This window comes from Myiozetetes cayanensis, unplaced genomic scaffold, assembly GCF_022539395.1.
Source record: "Myiozetetes cayanensis isolate MyiCay16 unplaced genomic scaffold, myiCay2020 scf1, whole genome shotgun sequence".
Taxonomy (NCBI): Eukaryota; Metazoa; Chordata; class Aves; order Passeriformes; family Tyrannidae; genus Myiozetetes; species Myiozetetes cayanensis.
The window spans coordinates 83,638,028-83,660,636 of NW_026086604.1; the positions used below are offsets into that span (position 1 = coordinate 83,638,028).

Genomic DNA, 22,609 nt, shown 5'->3' on the forward strand with positions numbered 1-22,609 from the left:
CCCAGGCTGGACATCTAGGGTGGCTCATTAGATCACTTATGGCAAATCAATATTTCACTCCTCAGTGTGCATCACTGTAACTCAGCAGATGATCAGGAAGGCATGGGCTGGGAGGAGCCTGACTACATTTAGAGGAAGTCAGGGTGGTGCAGATGAAGTGGGAACATTTTGCTAACAAAATTTTTTTGGGGTGTGTCCATTCCCATATGACTTTGTGGTTTTGCATATGGGTTGCTTTCAGGCCATGCCAGTGGCTGGAGCCACCTCTGCCAGCTGGTAGGAGAGGACAAGACTGGTAGTAACCATGGCTGTGTGCTGTGATCCTCATTAACCTTGCCCCCCCCCCAAAAAAAAAAAATTCCTGGTTGTAACACAGCCCAGCTGCACAGCCTAGACTCAGGCTCCTGAGAAAATTGCTAAGCTATGTGAAAACCAGCAGCCCAGCACCCAACCTAATAAGAAAAGGTACAAATATAGGCAGAGAGAAGGTTATAGGAACATGCTCATCAGTTGGGATGGATGAGAATGGATGATGAGGACAGGGGAGAATCAACACCATCATGGAAAGCCCTGAGATCCTAAAGGAAGAAAACAGGAGGTGGTAGAAAACTGCAGTGCGTCAGTGCTGAGGATGCATTCATGGAAGAAGCAAAGGCCAGCCCTCCTCCCTCTGTCTGCACCTGCCTGGTCTGTCTCTACCCATCAATGCAATACTTAGATGCCAGAGCTCACCAAAGCCAAGCTGTCTTCTGACCACTGTACCCAGGACTGGCAACAGCGTGTGCCCAATGTCATATGTGCAGGGTGACCCAGGACTGGACAGTGAGGGGTGGCCACACCATCAGTGGTGGCCCGACACCATCCTGTCTGCTGGGTGGGTCACCCAAAAAGCCCTAGTGGGCGAGGCCTGAGCTGTGGTGCTGTATCTGCAGCCCCCATATCCTCCTGAGCAGCACCCCAGGAGAGCAGGATCACCCATACAGTGCTGTCATATTTGCCAGTGGGCCCCAGGGGCCAGGGCTGCTGCCCTGTAGATCCTGTCAGTGCTGCTCATCCTGGGACATCCTAGGCCTCAGCAGAGGTGAAGCCAGGGACTGTTTGTGCAGCCATCTGGGGTTGCTACACATCCTCCCCACAACTACCTTCAACCAGACGACACAAATTTTTTTTTATATACAGTCTTTTACTGCTGCTACAAGCCATTTTTTTCTAGCAAATAGTTAAAAATATGCAACTGTTTCATTTTTGTTGAGTTCACCTGCCTGCTCACCAGTTCCTCTTTACTAGACAACATCAGGATTACTTTCACGAAACAAAAGATGGAGCAAGGCTCTCAGCCAGAACTCTGCTCGGCACTCTCAGAAAGGAGAACCCCCAGCCTCAGTCTAAGGACTCTCACTGCAGCACCTTGTCAGCAAAAATTACAGCCCTAAGAAGTCCCAAAGGAGGCTCTGAAGGACACCCTGGCACCACACGACACCTTTCATGTGCATAGTGCCACGTGTTGTGTACTTGGTCTCCCCTGGCACATGCTGGACCTGTGGCAGCATAATTTCTTGTTTCATCTCACTCACACTAAGGCTTATGAGTATGCCCTCACATAGGCAGATAATAATAATAATTCGAACATCTATAATGTCTTCAAGCATATTTAATAGATGGGAACATGAACTGTGGAAGAGCAAAAGAGAGATGAAAAATGGTTTCCTGAATTAGGAAATTATTAAATGACAAGAAGCAAAGAGCAGGTTAGGAGGCAAAGGGCAGTTATTCTGTTATTGGGTGAGAGTGCTGATGAGAAATTGATCTGCTCTCTAATAAATCTGCTTGCCTGGCCACCAAACACTGCAAGACGTTGAACAGACACTGGGGTCCCTGAACCAATGATGGGTAGGCGTTTTGATTCCTATGTGCTCTGCTCGCTGGGCATAAATATTAATAAGGTTCCAGCCTCAGTGCGGGTGCTGATGCAGCTGTTTCTACATTCATGTGGAACAAATTCAGTAAATTCAAAAGAGCAAGGCATGAAAGAAAATATTCACTTGCTTGTCTGAGTTATTCTTGAAATCTGGTCTTGGTCCTTTCTTTCCTAAGCAGGATTTTGTGTGTGTGTGTGTGTGTGTTCAAGTTGAAGTGAGATGGAGCGAATTTGCATAGTTTGAGGATCTTGTTGCAAATGACAATGTCAGAAGGTAGAACCGCCGTCAGATCCTCATTTGCAGCCGTCAGATCCAAATCTGGAACCGCAGCAGCACAGGAGCCACATGCCTAGCAAATACTCCTTTTTTTCTTTCGATTCTTCTTGGTTAAATAATTTTTCTTTCAACGACTCTTCCTTGAAATCCCGACAGCAACACGCTGCCCTGCATCTGTACCAAGTCGAGTTTCTAATGAATCCACTGCCTTCCTCGTCCAACTCAGATTTGGTAGGTTAGAGAAGCAAGAGTCTTTGTAACCGGCTTGAACAAAGCATTTTTTTCAAGGTCTTCTGCCACCACCCTGCTCTCTCCTCCCTGCAGTTACATTGCGGCTGGCAGCGCTGCTTGCTGCAAGGAAGAGCGTGCTTGTCAACTCGTTAACACTTTCTTTTTCCCTGTGCTAAAGGCATGGCTGTGCAAATGAATTGTAAAGATCTTATCAGGCAGCTGCTTTGGCTGCTCTCAGAGCCTCTGATACGCATTTTCAGAACACTGGAAAGAAAAGAAATACTATTTGGAAGGCTGAAAAAAAAGATAGCCCCAGATCACTCATATGCATATTAAATCTCTTTGTTACTGGCGAAGAAAATGACTGTTCCAGAGACTTCTGTCTCCCCGGCACCAGTTGCCCTCCCGCGCTGGGCTGGAGGGAGATGATCTGAGTATCAAGAGCTTGCAGTCGAAAAAAGCAGGATTTGGGGGAGCTGCACAGGGCTCTGCTGTGCTGTCAGTACAGCAGTACAACCGTTCTCCTGATGGCAGGATTTACACAAAGGCTTTGATCATCTGGTTTATTAAAGCTGGAAGCATCCTTACCAAGACAGAACCGGCAGCACAGATGAAAAGGCTGTTTCCAGCCCTTCCTTCCCCTTGTGTTTTAAGGACTCCCTGCTGCTGGGGTTGTAGCGATGGGGAAAAGGTGGCAAAATTGGGGTGTGGCAACACAGGGCCGCACTGTCACTCGAGGAGAGCAGTGTAAATGCTTGGTAGGTGCTTTTGAGGAGTGCAGGGGAGGGAGTCAACCTGTGCCCGTAGAGTTTAAAGGCTGAGGCCTCATCTTTGCACAGGTGGGGATGCAGGTAGGCAAGCAAGCCATCCAGCAGTACCTCAGGAGTCCACACTGCAGCATTTTGCACAATTACTTAGTGAAGCTCATCATTACAAAGTCTATCTTCTGCTCTCAGGAACTAGCAGGTATTTTTTCAATTGATTTCTGTAGAGGCTGGCTCAGATCCTGGATGTATTAAAGAAGGTATAACTCCCAAATGCCATGAATTCCATTGTCTTCTTCTCTTTTACCGTTTTCCCATTTCTGGTTCTCCACGGTATTTAGGTATACTTTTCACCTCATTTGTATTTGCCTCATGAGAAACATATAACAAATGCCTCTTTATGGGACTTCATGCACACACTAACCTTGCAATCCTAAGAAAGGCCACCATCCATCCCTGAATGCTTTAATAACAGCAGCAACAGCACCTGGCACCAGCTTTTTCAAACACCAAGCAAAAAAGGGAGATAATTCCTCATGCTTTCTGAGAGGCAGCAAGGAATGATACTCTTCAGTTGCTGTTAACGGCGGGACACAGACTTTTCGAAGACACAGTTTCAGCCTCTTGGGATCCTACTTGACTTTGAAAATACAGTAAAAGGACTCTGATAACATTTTCCTAGGGTGGTGTGTTCTGATAGAGCAGCTATTCTGTCTGTTCTATAGTCATGCAAATAGGTAACACCCCCATCTAGTATGAAGTATTATTTTAAAAGTTTTTTACTTAGGAGATTAGAAGCAGATCACTGAAATGATGTTTGTGAAAAATTATATTCTGTGTTATCATCAGTAACATCAAATACACCGACTAGGTGGTGGCAGTGGCTGTTTGACATACTTATGCTAGGAAATAAATTTCATCCCTGTTCTAAATCATGCTTTTCAAGTTCTGTACGAGGAGAGTGGAGAGCCTCGCTGAAGCAGCCATATCCTTATGGATCAGGTAACATTGGGCTATTCTTTAGTAATGTACAGGTATTCAACTACTTTTGAGATATTCACTATTACTGCTACACCACTGTGTTCAACAGAGCAGGAAGGAAAAGCCAAGAGAAAAAAACTGGATTGAGCTGAGGTTCTTCTGAGCAAACACTGGAGGGCTGCTAAGAGACAATGCTAGGCCTGTTAGCTTCTGTCCTCAGCCAGGGAGGAGGATGCAAAATAATCAAAGCTGATTTTATACAGCTAGTTTTGCTGTCAAATGGAAAAATTAAAAGGCCATGGCATTACTTTGAAAAGTAATGAAAGAGAGTGACTGTTTGGAGAATGAGACTAAGAGGCAGGCCCTTGCTGGCATGCTTGAGAATGGGAGAAACTGTATGCAGCCAAGTGCAGTTGGACCTGCAGGCTAAGAGTCCTGTGACAGGGACTATTAAGTCCAAGTCCCAGTCTAAGGACCAAAAGAAACTTCATGGAAATTCTGCCATCAGCAGAGGAAAAGTACCCAGAGGGGTGGGGAAGAGACCAGAAGCGCAGCAAGTCCTATAACCATGACAACAGCAAACTATCTTTCAAGAAAAGGAATTTCATTCTACTCCCAAAGCATCCTGAATGTTGGTCAAACCTTTGTGTATGTGGCTGCCAGTGCTGCACATTGAATCAGTAATTTCCACAGCTAAGAACATGACTCTCTGCAGCCTGAGCAGACAAGTCAGCCTTTGAGTCTGCAGCAGACTGACATTCCCTCTGGTTCAAGAGCACAACATACTCTACACATGTTCTGTACCCTGGCCTTGCATCCTGTCAGGTGACACAAGAACAGAAAAATTGCAGGTGTGTTGTATGTCACATAAGATCTAGGAACTGGATTAAGGAGTATAAAGGAAAACATTTATCAATACTATCTCATTGGTTTTTTCTTCTCAGGCTTTCAAAAGATCTATTCTTTTAGGCTTTCACACCTGTGTCCTTCCCTGTCAGATCACGGGTAAGTAATAACCCGTTGCATCTGTAGATCTCACTACAGCTGCTGGCATTTGTGCACCAGAGTCGGTGTTGGCGAGCTGCTTGGGGATTCTCCACCATGAAGTGGTCTATCTGCATATAAAATATGATTTCCAGTCGGCTGCATAAACCTCTTCTTGTCCCTGAGGGGAACGATGAGTCACTCTGTGTTAGTGCCTCCTGTCCAGAGCTATGAACACACATGTCTCAAATGCTCCAACAGATCAAAGACAAGTTCCTCCAATGACTCATATGACAATAAAAGGAAACTGCCTGATTTGATAATAGCAGGAATTTAGGCTGGATTCACAAAGGTCCTTACGAGCTGTGCATTATACAGAGTTCTATTCAGCTGCAGGGAGATAGGCAATGGTTATTGTGCTCTTCCAGTTTGCAGAGGAATTAAATAAAGCAGAGTAGAACAGATTTGCCACCATGTCAGTTGGGTACAAAACCGAACAGCTATGATTTCTTGATTTCTAGTCAAACACACTGTGCAAAGTGATCTCAAGAGGCAGTGAATCACTGCACCAGGTGCATTCCAGGCCTCATCCCATCTGCAGGGAAATCCTAACAGCTGAGGTTACAAATTCCACCAAAAAAAAAAAAAAAAAAACCAAAAAAGGCAAAAAAAAAAAAGCTGGAAACTGGTACCCCTATTCTTTTGGAAATCAGGAACTGAATTTTCTTGGAGCAATGCCTGCCTAGGTACCAACCAACAGGTGCATGAAGGATCTATTTTAACAGTTCTACTAACACTGTCAGAGTAGCTATGGAAGATGTGGAATTGTTTATACATCTACATTTTGTATTTGCTTACTGGTGGTTTCCAGACATGAGGGGTTTTCTGTTTGTTTGTGTGGGATTTTTTTGTTTGATTGTTTTTTTGAGGGGGACCTAGCCTTGATATTACTCTGGATTGTGAGATTCATAGCATGAATTCAGTGCAGTCCTCTTGCAAATTTCTTAAACTGTGATTTTCATACAAGTTCCCAAGTGTGATTCCTCTGTTCTCTGCAACTCTTTCAAAAGGTCCAGCCTGGATTATCTTTCTATCTCTTTTCTGGGACCTTAAGTCAGACTGATCAACACTTGACAAACTGTTTTGAGTCCTCAGGTTACCCCTTTAGCCATGGTTAGATGTTTCAGGAGCAATTTCCTATTGCATCTAAACTAACGGCTCAAGCCAGGATCCCAGGAAAAGGTTTTGACCAGTTTGGTTACCTTAACTGACTAATCATCATATTAAACGAGCACTAGAAAGAAGGACTTGGTCAGTTCCATCTTAGATTGGTCTAGATAGCCACAGCATCACAACCATGGTGACTGTAAAGTGTAAGCAGAGAGACTTCTCCCTTTCTTGCCTGTCTGATTATGCCCTCCATGGTGCCAGCACAAGTATTTGAGCAGTGGCACAGCGAGCTACATCAGATCTAGCTGAGAAAAACAATCCAACGATGACAAAAAAGGGAAGTATTTTTTCCAGTTCTTCAGGTGCTCCACTGGCACAGGGAGAGAAGAGGACCCCTTCAGCCAGTGATGGAAGTCTACATAAAATGATACTCCAAGTCTCAAATGAAGTAGGCCTCTGAAAGTCTGGAACTGCAGCACTAGTGCTGCAGCAGCCTGGTACCATGAAGCTTTACCAGAGCAGGTGGGAGGTTTTGTTTGGCTTTATTGAGCAGTCATTTACTCCTCTGCAAAAAAGGACAATAAATCAAGAAAATTATCACATCATGAGGCATTAATAGGAGGCTCACTGATGCAAACTAACGGTCAACTGCCTTCTCACATGTTAAATTCACGTTTTATTCACGCAGCAGCCAAAACACAGAATGCATTTTGGAATCAGAAAAATTTGCTTCTCTCAAGGATATCCCAGTCTGTAACTATGTGCTTTACGTCTCTTTAACTCCATGGTTACCAGCAACATTTACTCCTGACTTAAAACTGTACTGGAGGGGAGACCATGGTCAGTAAAAATGACAGTTTAGGATCTAATGACTCTCATGGGCAATCTAACTTTCGGAGAACAAGGAGCATAGAAGTACATACCTTTACATCACATTTCCTGGGGCTTGGATCTCACCTGAGCAGCAACATATATACACATCTATATACACATGCAGTGTTTTTGCTAAGGTCATTAGTTTGCTCTCCAGTGTCTCACTGCAGCTGAGACTCATTCTAGCCTCCAGACCTGACAAACATGGCAGACTTACAGGTGCTGCTTTCAGGGCCACAGAAAAAAAGATGAGCATGTTGAAGGAAATGCAAGGGCTCCCACACTCAGTTAGAGAATGCTGTTCCCTCTCATTTTGCAGGGCCTCTGATGACCTTGCAGTGCTGTAATCAAGAAATTAATTTCACACTTGATGGTCTGGTTCTGCACAGCTCCACTCATTCTTCACACCTGCATTGCAAATAAAAATGCTTAACCAGCATTCACTTGCTAGATGTTTTTCCTCTTTTGAGCTCAAAGAAGAATTCAGCATGATTTATGGAGAGCAGCTGCATTTCACAGAAAAGCATTAAATACATAGAACTGCTTATGTGCAGAGGAGCTCTGTGACTTACTTCTAGAGGTCTGCAAAGCTTATGATACAGAAGGAAGTTATAACTGCTTTGGAGAAAACTCCTGATGAGAAGAGGAACAGATCATAGTGTGATGAAATAGGAGCAGCTCCTCATAGGGAAAAGCAAGACTGTAGACAGCCTTGGAAGAAAAATAAGAAATTTGTACTTGATGTGGAAAGACAAGGGAAGAAATCAGACTACTCTTACTTCAGTTTAGCAGATGACTTAAACATAGGATTAGCACACAAGGAGGCCAAAAATTCTGCTTGGTGGGAAGAGACACACTGGGTTGAAACTTTGCTAGAACAGATCCTCCACTAGGGCTTAACTGCAGAAGCCAACTCTATCCCTGCATAGCAGAGAAACTGGCCCTGAACACTTAAAGAAGGATTTGCGTATATGAATAAATCTGTCTGCAAAGCTGTGCAACAACTTACCTTTCACCCCCTTTGGAGTCAATGCAAAACAGTCAAGAGATGTTGCTTCTCACTCAAAAGACAGACCTAAAGCAGCTCAGCTGAACTGTGCCCTAATATTTCCTCTTCTCTCCCCTGATCAAGCGTGCCTGGGGCAAATCTCCACCACCTGCAGGTGTCTAATCACAGGAATCTCACCACCACCACCTGGGTGGCTCCCACCAGACATTTTATCCAGCACCTAGATTCTTATTCCTGCAGTGTTCCTGGACTGTGATAGTTTTTGCTGTTTTTGCTGGCGGCCCTACCCACCCACTATATGCAGAGCGAACCTGTAGCTGCAACAAGCAGAGAGAGGGAAGTGTTTGGTGCATGCAGCCAGCACTCAATCCCTTCCAAGGTGGCTTTTGTCACTTAATTTGCCTGCCTGGTTTCACAGCTGGCACAGGTGAAGCGTCAGTTTGCAACAGGCTGATGGGACAGGGAGAGCTGATTTTCGAGCCCCAGCACAAGCCTCTACTTCTGCACTACCTCATCTTGCGGAAGGCCAACCCATGCCAAGGCAAAGAGTTGGGACTGGCAGTGGGGTAGGAGCATGGGGGAGAGATGGGTAACAGCACAAGCCTGATGCTGCCTCAGCAGCAAGGGCGGAAAGACATAGCAGGAGTCTGACACCATACATCCCATAATTGCAAGCAGCTTTTTGCAAGCAGCAAATGACAAATGTAGGGCAGGGGAGGTGGCCTGCAGCCCCCCTCTCTCCAAGCTGATCCTGTGCTATGAGATGTCGGGGTATGGCAGCTGAGCTGGGCTTAGCTGCCTCCCGGGATTTAGTGTTGATGCGGCAGCATGGGCAGATATTAGCAGGGCCGAGGATTTTGTCTTTTGGCAGATGCCAGGAGAACTGGAGCGGCTCGAGGAAGAAGAGTGATGAGCAGTTCCTTTCCCTCCCCCCATTTCTTCAACGGGAAAATGAAGTCTTAGCACTTGGAAATGAAAATTTTGATTTCTAGCTGCATGTAGGAAATTGGAGACAGAGAAAATGCTGATTAAAAAGCCAATCTGTACCATTAACTTGCATGTGCTTTATGCAGAGATGATCTGTGCCCGTGGCATTAAGATACATGATTCCCATTGTAGAGGGCCCACGGCCATCAGGGAGTCAACAATATTCTTATCAGCAACAGACGGTACAGTTTAGAGAAAATCCTTTCCAGTAATGACCGACTTAGCTGTGCTCCAGCTGAAAGTGCGGTGAGCACAAAATTCATACCCAGAGCAGGGCTTTTCATTATTCATGGTTCCATATTCTCTGGAGCTCCGCAAACCCGACTGGTTTGCTTTGTAGTCTCCCACAGCCCTGAAAATCTCCACAACTGATTGAAGCCAAGGTCGCCGTGACCTTCCTCCTCCCCTTCCCAGAGGCTACACAGCACCACGCCAACCCCCTTCCTTTAGTCTGAAACCCCGGGACTCCTCTCGGGTGACTCTCCAAAGCCCCGGTTGCCACCCGGTGCGCCTCCGCATGCAGGGGTTCACCTGCCATCTAGTGGGGTTTCCCCATCCCTGCGGCTGCCTCCGCCTGCATCCCGATCCCCGGCGGGCAGGGGGCACCGCCCGGGGAGCTGTGAGCCGCGGGTAAGCCGTGTACGGAGGGGGTGTGTGTGTGTGAGCCCCACAGCAGTGGGGCTGTGTGTGCCTGCACACCGGGAGAAGGCTGTGTCTTTCGGCGGGGGTGCGGTGGTACACGGAGGGCTGTGCACCCACCGGGGGCAGCGCGCACTTCAAGGGGTGGGGGTGCCGGCGAGGCGCGTTCCCGGAGGGCTCTAGCCGGGGTCTGTGCACCGGCGGAGGGGCGGCCCGGGGAGGGGCCGTGCACGGAGCGGGATGCGGGTACCGATCCCTGCGTGCGCTCGGCTATTCCCCGTGGGAGGCGGGGGAGCGGCATCCCGCCGGGTGCCGGCCGGGGCGGGCGGCTGCGCGGTGCCGGGGGCGGCCCCGCCGGGCGGGGCGGGCACAGCGGAGCGGAGCAGAGCGGAGCGCCGCCTCCCCGGGGCCGCGGGGCGGGCCGAGCCGAGCCAGGCCGCCCGCTCGGGCCTTGCGTGCTCGGGCCTGGCGGCGCCGGGAGCAGGGCCGATGGAGGCGGCGGGCGGCGGCGGGGCGGCGGGGGGCGGCATCGCCCTGCACGACTTCAGCGGGCAGCTGGGCGAGCAGCGGGTGCACTTCCACGCCATGCGGCTGCGGGACTCGCTCTTCCTCTGGGTGGGCGCCGCGCCCGCCCTCGCCAGCCTGGCCGTGGCCATGTGCAGCCCCCGTGTGAGTGTCGCGGCCGTGGGGGGTGGCCCCGGCGCTCCCGACGCGCGCTGCTTAGTCCCCTAAGCCGTGCCCTCTGCTCTGCTCCGCTTGCAGGACAGCATCCCAGTGGCCGCCTCGCTCCTGGGGGACCCTTCCGACACCGCCTCCTCCTGCCTGGCGCAGCGCTTGGGTAGGTGCGGGGGCGGCGGCTGCGGGCCCCGGGCGGGGCGGGCGGAGGGGCCGCCTCTCGCCGGGAACGCGCGGGGGGGGGGACCCGAATGTGGTGGCCCCGGGCCACCAGCCTGGGCTGGGTGGGCGTAGAGGGATGCGGTCCGTGCTGCCCCCCTTGCAGAGCCTCCACCGCTGCAGGTTGCAGCAGTTTCCATCCAGTCCACAGATTCACTTTTTTTTATTTTTATCATCCCTGTCCGAGCCTGCGGCACCTGGATCAGCGGCCTTGGGCACACTGTGCACTGTCAAAAGTGAATTATTTAATATCCTTACCCTCGCTTTGGGTGCGAGGCAGGGGCAGCACACACTGCACCTGTTAAGTGGGGTTTCCAGTCACCTCCTCCCTGTTTGAACTCTGTTCAAGGCTAGGAGAAATGGGATTATTCACCCTGGAAAAGAGAAAACTTCAGGGTTTCTGAACTGCAGCCTTCCAGTACCTGAAAGGAACTTACAGGAAAGATAGGGCAAGACCATGTACAAGAGCATGTAGTGACAGGACAAGGGGGAATGGGTTCAAATTGAAAGAGAGTAGATTTAGAGTAGGTATTAGGGAAAATTCTTAACTGTGAGGGTGGTGAGGTGCTGGAACAGGGAAGTTGTGGATTCCCTATCCCTGGAAGTGTTCAAGACCAGGTTAGATGGGGCTTTGAGCAACCTGGTCTAGTGAAAGGTGTCCCTGCCCGTGGCAGGGGCTTGGAACTAAATGATCTCTAATGCCCCTTCCAACCCAAATCATTTGATGGTGATGATAAACCTGTGACACTGCTGTGCTGTGAGTGAGGTGGCCATCATGCAAGGCACATGCACTTTCCCTGAAGATGAAGCCAAACTGCATCACATCTTGCACCTTTTAGCCCCCACATTCCCAGGAGTTCTGACCTGGGAAGTCCATGGTCATCTCACAAATGCTCATGCTTAATCTGACTAATCCTAATGGGCACCGCTTGGGATGTCTCCTTTTCCATCACGTTTTCAGTGCCAACGTAGCTGGATTCTGAGTCTTAGTGATGACTTTCAAGCTCCTGTATCAGTACTAAAAAGTATAAAAATACATGGCCTGATGCATCCTAGCACCTTCACAGCTCTGACAACTCCATCCTGCTGGTAACTCATCATCACTTACCAGTAGCTGATGCTGCTCCAGCTGGTGAACTGCTGATGTACTTGTTACCAGGTTTTAAAAGCAACATGCTGAGCTGCACACTCTTACCTTACAACTTCAGTTGGAAAGGCTACAGAATTATTAATGATCTGTGTGCTGATCTCCGTTTCAGGCAGTGTGTCCTGAGTTTGTATCATCAGGCCCTTCCACGGGTCTCCACCTTCTTCTCCTCTATGGCCACTAATGCACATATAAAAAGGGGTTGCTCACAAGAATGATCTTTAAAAAACAGTATAGGGGCCTTTTCTTCTTTCCAATACCTTCTCTTTTAATAAATACTCTTTTAGGCTACCCTGGTGGCAGCATTTTCTCTACTCACTGGGTTCAGTCATTTCCATTTTAAGTAATAATTTTATGGGGTACTGTATAACATAAATTCTTTATATGTAATTAGTGCCTTATCCTTAGAAGTCAGTTAGTAAAAATGTAGTCAGAGAGGATTTACTTTGGATAAAGTATAATAGCTTATTCTACTTTCCATTTAGTCTTTGTCACTAATTTCTTCTGAATCTTGCTCTAAATTTCTGTGTAGCACTGGAGCCCAGCTGACAGTTCTAAGTCGTTACTGTGATTCCCACTCTCTCCTGTCCTTTTTTTGTATGTGTGGTTGCTAACTTCTCTCTTAAAAGATTTATTACAGATTTCATAGCTAAAGTTTGTAATAACTTGCCATTTCTTACATTAATTCTTTCAGTGTTTTAGGACACAGGCTGAGTAACTTGATTTTTCTCCCAGTAGTAGTTTCAGTTTTGCTGCCTTTTTCCCCTTCTTTTTTAATAATTTTTTTTTTTCTTAAGGTGCTTTTATTATTTCCATTGCTAATTTCCCATACTTTGTGACTGAGCACTGATACTGTTGCTTGGTACTGGGCTATAGGTTACTATTTATCCTAGGAGTGTAAGGCACCTTCCTATTTATTTTTTGTTTGTGTGCCCTGTCTTTTGTTATTTCATCTTAAACTTCCTGTACCAGCTGTGGCCCAGCTAGGCTTTTTTGGTCCTCTCTATCCATGCCATTTATCCACTGGGTTTCAGATTTCCTTATAGATACTGTTCTTGTTTGTGTGATCCTGCTTAAGGTATGCTGTATTGAGGAAGGCCTGTAGACCTTTTCCCTGTAGGGGAAAGTCAATAATACACTTCTGGCTTTGAATAATTCTGTGTTTCCTTTTTACCTGAGTGTAACTGGCTTCTGAGAAAATAAACACATCTTTCTGAAATCCTACACCTTGGTATTTTGGCTGGCTTTTGTCAGTCCAGCAATTTAAGTGAACTCACGGTCATTTAGTCCAAAACTATTATTTATTTATTTATTATCCTGAAACCAGTTGATCAACAAGCATCCCTGTGTCTTTGTTTCACAAAGTGCTTGGTAAGAAAATCTATTTTTCACCTTGGCTAGAAATACCACTGGTGTTGTTTTTATCTGGGAAATTAAACCCTTGTTTCTCCCACAAATTCTGTAATAACAGAGATGATATTCATAGTCTGACAGTCTTGTAGCTGTACTTCCAAGGTATTTTTTTAACCATCCTGCCATGTGGTAATCTTCAGGCAGGCAGTATCCCTCTCCCCCTAACACTAAATCCCCCTGCCTTCCCATGCTTGTCACTGTTTTTTCCATGTAATTTCCATTCTGGTCTTCTTCACAGGCTCTTAGTGAAGTAGCATGCAATGCTATTTGCACGTAAGAATTTTCATTTCTTATACTTGCCAGTTGCATTCCATCATCTACCATGTGTTCCTGCAGTGTCAGGTTTCCTTCCCTGGAGCAGGAGTTATAGTGCTGCTTTGCATCAGTGTACACATTCTCCTCTTCTTTATAGCCTGGAAGGTGTCCTAGCTACAACAGCTGCATTCGGTGTATTGGCTCTATCTTCTTCCTTATTTCTGATTTTTTTTTTTTTTTAATTCTATTGCTAAAGACGCACATGCCTCATTCCTATTTCTCTTTATACATATTTCTATCTATATCTGCTTGTATGAGGTGCAGGGACTGTTTCTCACCATCCTGCCCAATTGCTCTGGCACAAGATGTGTCTCACTAGTCAAGAAACCCAGATCCTAAAAGACTGTTCCCTGTAGGTTAGTGGTGGCCAGTTCTTGAGGATGGCTTGCCCACTGGTGTCTCCCTTACCTGCATATCCTGAAATCACAGTGCTTTGGGCTGAAGTGACTACTGATTAGTGCCACATCTTCATCTTCCCTCTGTAGGGACTGGCAGATTCTTGGTGAAGATCACCTCAACTCTTCCTTGAGTATTTATCATCCAGGCACAGTTCCCTTCCACCATCTCTTTTCCAGCATGAACAGTCTACAAACTTATGCCCAACACTTCTCCTGTCTGTTCTGCTCCCACTGAGCTTCTTTTCAAGCTTAGATTTGGGCCTTTGCCCTGTACATGGGGTTGTAGGAGTGGGTTTGTCTGCGCTGCTAAAGTTTCTCCTGGCACTCAGCATGTCCCAGATGATGGCCGCCGAGGAATATTTTCCTCCACTTTGAAGAGCTGGTGCAACACGGGTTATTAACCAGGCTGCATGGGAAGCAGACCTACTGGAGGGCTTTTTAGGTAAGCCTAGTCTTTTACAGTTTTCAGCTTTACTCTGAGGTTGCAGATGGTCTTCCATGGAGCCATAAGATCTTTCCACTTATGTCCTTCCCACAAGAGTTCACATGTCCAACCTAATCTGCAGGAAGCAGGGACCAAAAAGGTCCCACTGCCCCTCAGAGCCGGGGCACAGTGGTAGGAGCAGATGTCCTTGGCACAGGTGACCCTAAGGGATTCACAGTGTTCCTGGGATCTGGAACACCATCCTGGAGATGCTACTGGACCTTAGGCAAGCATAATTAAGAAGTTGAGTTTTGACACTGCAGTATACTGTATAGTTTCATTAGCTAGGATAATGGTATTAATTAGTTCAGAATTAGCATTGCATTCATTCAGGGCATGATGATGAAGCACTAGCACTTACAAAATATGCTGCTTTATACCACAAAAATCTAGTGCCAGGTGCTAATTTTTGCAGTCAGAGCAACACGCTGCATTATATCAGCATTTTGTAGTGCCAAGTTTTAAAAGGCAAACTAGTCCTTGCATTTCAGAAGCAGCTCTACTTTCTGAGACAGAGACAGGAAGCTGGCAACCTGTTAGAATAGAAAAATAATAAATTGATTTGCATAATGAAAATGCCTCAAGGAATTGTTCAGTTACACTTTATACACACATATATATCTATATTTTCTGTAGTTAACTTTCCTATTTAGAAAGGATCAAGACATTAGGAGTCCTGGTGTTTCTATTTTCAAGTTTTAAAAACTCAGATGATATTTTTGAATATTCAAGCAGAACAGTTTGATTTGCCTCTAGGATCATCAGCTCCCAGCTCATTCCCTCAAAAGAATATCTCATGACCCAAATATTGGGTTTTGTCTTCTATTTAACACAATTAAAAAAATTCTATTGCTAAAGACACAGATGCCTCATTCCTATTTCTCTTAATACATATTTCTATCTATATTTGCTTGTATGAGGTGCACAGACTGTTTCTCACCATCCTGCCCAATTGCACTAAATTTAAATTTAGTGCCTGTTTTTCCTGTATGGTGCTTACAACCTTCACAAAGGTTAGCTTTGGAACTTGGTTAATTGGGGCTCAATCATTTTCTTGTGCGCTTTCCCTCTGTTAATGTTTTACACAGCATAGACTTCCCAACTCATAAACTTTATTTCAGTGCTGACTCCAGTACAGTCTGTAATTTCACTTAAAATAGTATATTTAGGAAGCATCCAGAAAATCCACTAAAAGCCCTGCAAGGCTTTCCAGCGACTAATGGCTTTTTTGCATCAGGTCAAAAATTAGTTGATAGTCACCGGTTTTATATTGCTTCTATCAGTGATGTGCAAAGTTCTGCCCAACATGCCAATGGTCAGGGTAATTGTTCTGCTGTTCCTTAATAACTGCAACCAGCACAGGAGGAGTGGAGAACATCATCTTAGAAATCTGCACAATATGGCTTTTTAAGAGGCTTGCTTGAATGCTATTATCACTTTTATATAAGAACAAAATATGGCTGACTACTCTGTTTTGTATTTTAGCCAGCAAGACCAAAAAACAGATATTTGTCAGCTACAATCTTCAAAACACAGACAGCAATTTCACCTTACTCATAGAAAACAGGATCAAAGAAGAAATGATGGCTTTTCCAGAGAAGTTCTGACTTTGCATCATTGTAAAATAAGATGAATTTTTTCAGAAAAACTGATTGAAATTTTCACACTGACATTAAATTAGTATATTTGTTTTGTATTATTTTGATTGCATTTGTGGTTGTTATTAAATATAGATGGACATAGATACAATTGGACCTGGAATATAACATTTGAATTTGAAATTTCAAAGCAAAATTTTTTTGCTACCCTGTTAAGTAGGATAGCAAATGGATGCTACAATTGATGAAGATCATTGTACAAATGCATGCAGTGTCTGGCCTCCATGCAGTACTGGGATCTGCTGGAAAATCAGTTCCAAAATATATCTGTACAGTTAATCTACTGTGTACTAGCACTGAATACAGTAGAGCAGCTTTTAGTGTTCAAATAAAGAAATCCCTCATTTTTATATTGTAAAGCTGTGACGTGTTGCTTTTCTCCTTTTAGCCCCTGTTGGTTGTAGTACTAGTGCTAAACACGGGATTTCCTTCTGTCCCTTGGGTATTAAGAACACTAGAAGGGTTTCATAAAGTGTTATTTGTCCATCCCTGAGGACTATGCAGAAGGAAAAAGTAGTTTGAATTCTAGAGCAATAGATAAATCTGTCAGGCTACTAGAAGAGCACACCATGTGTAAATCAAGCATATACATTAGAAAAATCAGAGCAGTCCATTACCATCACCACCACTGCAAAGTATCCTGCACTTCTCTGGACATGCTTTTAGGTAGGATGGGAATCCTTTCAAAGGCAGATCCATGGGTTATTTTGTTTAATGAGAGGGCAGCTAGGAGTTAACCATCCAGGTTATTATTTTTTTTCCATTGCAAGTTGAGCCGTTGCTCAAACATAAGCTTTTGATACAAACAAAATTTACTAGTGCTGCTTCTAGACAGCTATCCTAACCCCCTGCAGAAAACTGATGAATTTACCTTGCTGTGGTGCCATAATCAGCAATTAAAAACTGTAACCGAGAGGTCGCTGATGTAGAAGGCAAAACTGCTACTGAGTCTCTTGTCCAAAAGGATTTGAAGTTGAAGCCAGTGAATTTGAAGCCAGTGGCTTCAACATGTTATATTTGATGTGGGCACAGAAAGCTCCTCCTTACCTGGTGGGAACAGCTGTCCGTCTTTGGCCGCAGTTCAGGATCAGAATTGCAAAAAGCAACTGTTGGAGGGTATTTTCTTTTTAATTTACACCACTCAGCAAAGAGTCAACTACTCTTCTGTAATGGACTATATTGATAATTAGTTGTAAATCAATGTGCTAGTTTAATTAGCCTGATTTACAATTAGCTCGTTTTGCTTGTAGAGGAGGGTAGGACTGTTTGCTGAGGCGTCAGCTCCTGCTGGGTGTTTCAGAAGTCACTGTGAGGTAGCCAGACCAAGGAGAGCAAACTGATGGGACAATGTCATTTTATTCTGTACATTTACATACAAAGTTCTTCTCAGTAGGTACAACAGATGTAACATCATGCAGACATTTAGCTTGTAAGACTGTTTTCAGTACTTGATTTAAGCTTGTGCTATGAGGAAGCACCACCAGACTATTCATGATCAAAACATACAGTAACACGATTCTTTAAAACTTCATCAGAAACTGAAATGGGGAGGGAGATCTCGCCCACTAGACAAAACACACCGTACTCCTTTCCTGAAACATTTTACACAATACATTTAAAATGAGGTTTGTAATTTTATTTTTTTTCTTAAAAAATAAAATAATTAAAAAAAAGTTGCAGTGAGGGAGATTGTCCCCCCACTTACTAGTGTTGTCTTATGTGCCAGCTACAGGCGCAACTTGACTTGACATTCACAGAGTTCAGTTAATGGCACTTCTGCTTCCAATTTGGTGACCAATAAAGTGTTTGGCTCCAGGAAGTGGCAACAGTTAAGTAAAATACTTCCATTAAAAAGAACAACAACAAAAAAAGCCTACTCAGTGAAACCAAAAAGTGAATCACACAACCCCCTTTCAGAGTGGCCACAGAACACTTGCAAACAGGCGACTGTTGTTATCCATTTGCAGTGTGTCTGGCAACAAAAGCAGTACTGAAACCTTAAAAGGGGACAAACCCCCTAAGATCAAGCATAATGTCACTTCACATTTTTGTTTAAACTTACGAAGACGGAAGAAAGCCCTTAAATGGTAAACCCAAAGAAAAATCTACTGATGGGCTTAGAGGTTACTGAAGGTTCACAGAAAAAGGCCAAAACGGAGAAGACAGCCTGGACTGCTTCCCCTGTTGTGGTAGCCATAAAGAGCCACCCGAGAAAAGCCTTTCTTGGTGATGGCTGGAGGGGGGATGTGGCCAAGGAGCCAATGGAGCAGCTGGCTGGGACCCCAGCAGAGAGCCCTGTCCTGCTGCAGGACTAGCAAAGGCAGGGCAAGCATTCCATGGTTCCTTTCTGCCCTGCTGCATCACCTGGTACCCGAATCCTCCACACAAGATATGTTCAGCAAAAGCCTTCCAACTCTGTGAGCAGGTGTGGAAGAAAATAATCATCACAGAAGTGTTCATGTTATCAGGAAAAGGAGCAAAACTGGAGCTGCCATGGCAGGAAATTAGTTTTTGTTTTATTGTTGTGACAGGCAGAGGGGCAGACCAACTAGAGAAGATGGGTCTCCCTTTGTTGCAGAAGATCAGTACCAACTACCTGGTTTCAAGCCAAAAACCAAAAAAACCAGCAAATCAAATCAATTTCATAAGATTTTTTTTTTTAAATAAATTGCTGCACATTTCTGTCACCTAGTTTGTTTACTATGTAAATGTTGCTATGTTTAAACAATTTTTCTTTTCCCTGTGCCTGTCTGTCCTTGGAGAGCAACCACCAGAATAGGAAACAATAAAGTGCTGTGGACAACAGCGGTGAGCACACCAGGACTGCTGACAGTGCTGGAAGCAGCCAGTTTTATAAGGCTTGTGGATGGTCTACAAAGGCTGTACCACAGCTTGAGCATACAGGCACACAAGACCACAAACGAAGGAGCTGCTGGCTCCACGGCATGATGGATGGCAGCTGCTTTCCGCCTCTGTGCTCACACCTTCTCTGCATTCAGGCCCTTTTTCTCTTCCCTTAAGATTCGTTTTGCTTCTTCAATTTTTTGTTGTGAACCCATTTTTTTCCTCCCTGAACGTGTGTGGTTTGCAATAAGCATCTCGCATTGAAGGCAAAAGGTATTGCACAAATTTGGCACGTGAATACTGCATGAGTGGGGAAGGGCTGGGTTCCTGGGTGAACACAGACTGCAAAGGTCTCGACACAGAACGAAAAGAAGGAGCCGTACTCAAGTCTGACAATAAAACTTGAGTGTAAGGAAGATCGGGCTCTTGCTGTCACAGCAAGTCTAGCAAAGGTGAAAAAACCCCCAAGTAGTATATCTTTGGGCAAAACTACCATCAACTGGTCCAGTGTTTCTTACCAGGCTCAAGAAGAACCCAAATGTCCACAACCTCTGTAAAAATTAGCAGCCTTAGGACAACATTGTTATTCTGAACACAACCACCTCTGTCGCTTCTGCAGGCCTACCTGTCCCCTTGCATTCGTCAGCGTCTGAGGCTGTGCTACTTACTGCATTGCCCGCTGGGGAGCACATATCTCTGATTTATTGGGGACTGTAAGAGGACATTGGCAGCCTAATGGAGGATGGAAATTGTTAGGTACAGTAGTTAATCGACAATATATACAGCAAAGGAGGAAGGGGAAGGGAAGGGAGAGGAGGAAAGTGCAAACGAGCACTTTCCGTGCATATGAACGCAAGATGTACATCAAACAAAGTGGCAATCATATGGACACTCAATACAACATTGACATCCTGCTGCTCTGTTTGAACGTCTGCACTACCGAGCAATCACAAATGGATGGCCTGAGTGAGAAAGGAGAAGAGGGAGGGAGAGTGGGGAGGTTAACTACAATGCAAGAAAGCTGTTTGTTTACAGAGTCCTTGCATTGAACTAGGTCCTCACAATATTCTCTCATGTGAGAACCAAAAGCCGATGGCCAAAGGAAGTAGTTGATCTGGGGGCTGGAGGAGAGAAGTCGAAGTGGCCACCATCAAAGTGCCATCTGCACAGTAGGAGGTAAACTGGATGTTCACTTTGTGTAGCATTGATCTGATTTAAGTTAACTTTTTTTGAGATCTAAAATCTTAAAATAGCAGTTGGGGAAGGGGGAAATCTGGGTGAGTTCACTGTATATTCTTGGGTTGGAACCCAAAAACATCTCTAAGAGTCCAAGACATCTCAGTAAGACATTATTCACAGGCTATCAATTAATTCATTTCCAACAGCCATTTAAGCAGTTTGTCCGCTTAAACTGAAAACCCAAATCCTGGTTCTGAAAACAGGTAACACAATGCCAGGACACTCATTTCCTAGGAGCAGAAATCCCAGCTGTGCTGCCTTTTGGAATAAAAGTGTAGATGGTAGCCCATGCTCCTTACTGTTTATCCCTGCTGGTTCATGCTCTTCTCCTGGAGAAGTCAGAGATCCTGGGCCTCCTGATAATTAAAGCCATTCTCAGCAAAACTAATTTTTGCATCATTAGTCAAATCATTTGCATCATCTATGTTACTATTAAAGAGCACTGGGAACCACCTAAAATAGACTAATATACTCTTAAAATGCAGCAAGCTGATTCACACTGAATAATCAGTTTGTTTGGGTAGGATTTTCTTCAATGCATTTGGTGAAAAAAAAAAGGGACTAATTTAGAAAGTAACTTTTAAGTGCACATGGGCTATAAAGACAAACATAAGCTGCCTAAAACGCAGTCAGAGTTTGAGTCACAACAGGTTTTGCTTTGTTTTTGTCTTCCTTTTTTTCTTTTTTTTGTGTATACAAACACAACAGGCAACCTGGGCACTTGGACTTTCTAGACAGGCAGAAGAATGTTGCACAAGTCTAAATTTAAGTCAATTCAACTTTGTGGTGGATCCCTCTTTTCTTTAAAGAAACATGAAAACAAAACAGAAAACAACACTCCCGTCCCCCCATGGTTTCTTTCTTGGAATGGCTGCACCTCTTATAATAAGATGGCTTCATTTTTGTGATCTATGAAAGGAAAAGGAAATAAAGTGCTTCTTGAGAATAAATCAAAATAAATATACATATTTAATGGTAGGAAAAAAAGAGTTCTGAAGGGCTACTGCCAGCCAGGTCTTTTTTCAAATGAGTCTTTTCCCCCAAAACTTTTTCAAGAGCAATCTGCACAACAGTTGAAGATGCCAAAATTTGCTTTAGTAGCAGAGTTGAATTCCTCCAAGTTTGTGTCTGCTCCATCACTGGTTTGTAAAATCTGTGCAAAACACCTTTGCCCAAAGTGCTACTCCTCCCACACAACAGCATAAAATAAAATACAAAAGAAAGAGAAGAAATAGAAGGGAAAAATAAAATAATTAAAAAAAAAAAAAAGGAAATAAAATCCACCCAGTTACATCGACTTCATCCCATTGGCAGTGGTGTTCTCCGAGATCCCGTCACTCACAGCTGCTGAGTCATGGAGGCCAGAATAATCCTTGAGTTCAGAGTTTGTCAGGAGCAGGGGCTGCTCCCCCTTCTTGTGCGGCAGGAGGGGCTGCCGGGTGTAATGTTCCCCATCTGGGATGTTCTCGGGCAGGTTCTGGTTCTTGCTCTCCGGCAGCAGCAGGATGCAGATGATGCAGATGAGAGTGCAGCAGGCAAAGATGACGTGGTGGAGGAAGTAGCCTTTCTGGTTGTGGAGCTCCATGATGGGGGCGGTCAGGCGGCCGAAACCCGCACTGGCCAGGACCAGCCCCAATCCGCCTCCCCTGCAAATACAGGCAGAGATGAGAGCCCAGCCCCACTGGCACTGAGGTGGGGAGCCCACAGACCTGATAGGTCCTCCAGACCAACCCTCTGTCTGGCATGCACCCAGGGCATCCGAAGTCTTGAAGGCAAACCTGGCTTGTTCAGAGCTTTCACACTGTACAGTCACTCCAGCAGGGAGTTGCTTTGCTGTTGTAGATAATTGCTGCTTATTTGCCTCAGTGTGGGGAAATAAGTATCATTTCACAGCCATTTAACTGCCCCCACATACGAAGAGGAGCTTTATCATGTGAATGTGTAGACAGCCCTTTAAAGTGTTCTCAGCTCCAAGTATTCCCATGTTTAGTCAGGGAAAACCAGATTTTGCTTAGCATGCCAGCCTTCTCTCCACTTAGACAAGACACACTAAGAAGCAGTAGGTGCAGAAGTCAATTTTGGCTGCCTCTAAGGTACCTGGCATCATTCAGCAGTGGAGGCAGGAGATTAGACTTAACAAGCCACTGCCTCGATCCTTTTTACCAAACGCTGAGCGCTGAAATATTTTCTACACAAAAACATGTTGTGGCTGGAACTTTTCAACACATTGATGTTGTAATAAAATACATAATTTTCAGGAAAAAAAAGTGTGAAAATAGATTCATCTTCCTCCAGTTACAAGCACAGAAGCTGCTTGTGCAAGCCCAATTCAGTGTTCTTTCCTGATGCAAGCAACCTCTCTTGCAACTCCTCATCTTGCTCAT

General features: G+C 45.1%; 2 protein-coding genes across 3 annotated transcripts in view; one reads left to right on the forward strand and one right to left on the reverse strand.

Annotated features, from left to right (window-relative positions):
- The first annotated feature begins 10,235 nt into the window (after positions 1 to 10,235).
- Positions 10,236 to 16,501, forward strand: PSMG4 (proteasome assembly chaperone 4). Its single transcript, XM_050306337.1, has 3 exons — positions 10,236 to 10,502; positions 10,596 to 10,671; positions 15,970 to 16,501. The coding sequence occupies exons 1-3, from the start codon at positions 10,323 to 10,325 to the stop codon at positions 16,089 to 16,091; spliced, it is 378 nt and encodes a 125-aa protein (XP_050162294.1). The 5' UTR covers positions 10,236 to 10,322; the 3' UTR covers positions 16,092 to 16,501.
- A 978-nt stretch (positions 16,502 to 17,479) lies between these two features.
- SLC22A23 (solute carrier family 22 member 23) overlaps positions 17,480 to 22,609 on the reverse strand; it is a 109,770-nt gene continuing 104,640 nt past the window's right edge. For both annotated transcript variants that reach the window (XM_050306325.1, XM_050306316.1), the window contains one exon: positions 17,480 to 21,871. In XM_050306325.1, coding sequence (XP_050162282.1) covers positions 21,514 to 21,871 — 358 coding nt within the window. In that variant the 3' untranslated portion in view covers positions 17,480 to 21,513. The remainder of the gene's footprint in view (positions 21,872 to 22,609) is intronic.

Excerpts from the sequence above, each read along its gene's own strand:
- PSMG4 (XM_050306337.1), top strand. The coding sequence starts at position 10,323 with ATGGAGGCGGCGGGCGGCGGCGGGGCGGCGGGGGGCGGCATCGCCCTG. Across the intron at positions 10,503-10,595 it reads TGGCCATGTGCAGCCCCCGT|GACAGCATCCCAGTGGCCGC; the intron begins GTGAGTGTCGCG and ends CTCCGCTTGCAG. Across the intron at positions 10,672-15,969 it reads CTGCCTGGCGCAGCGCTTGG|CCAGCAAGACCAAAAAACAG; the intron begins GTAGGTGCGGGG and ends TTTGTATTTTAG.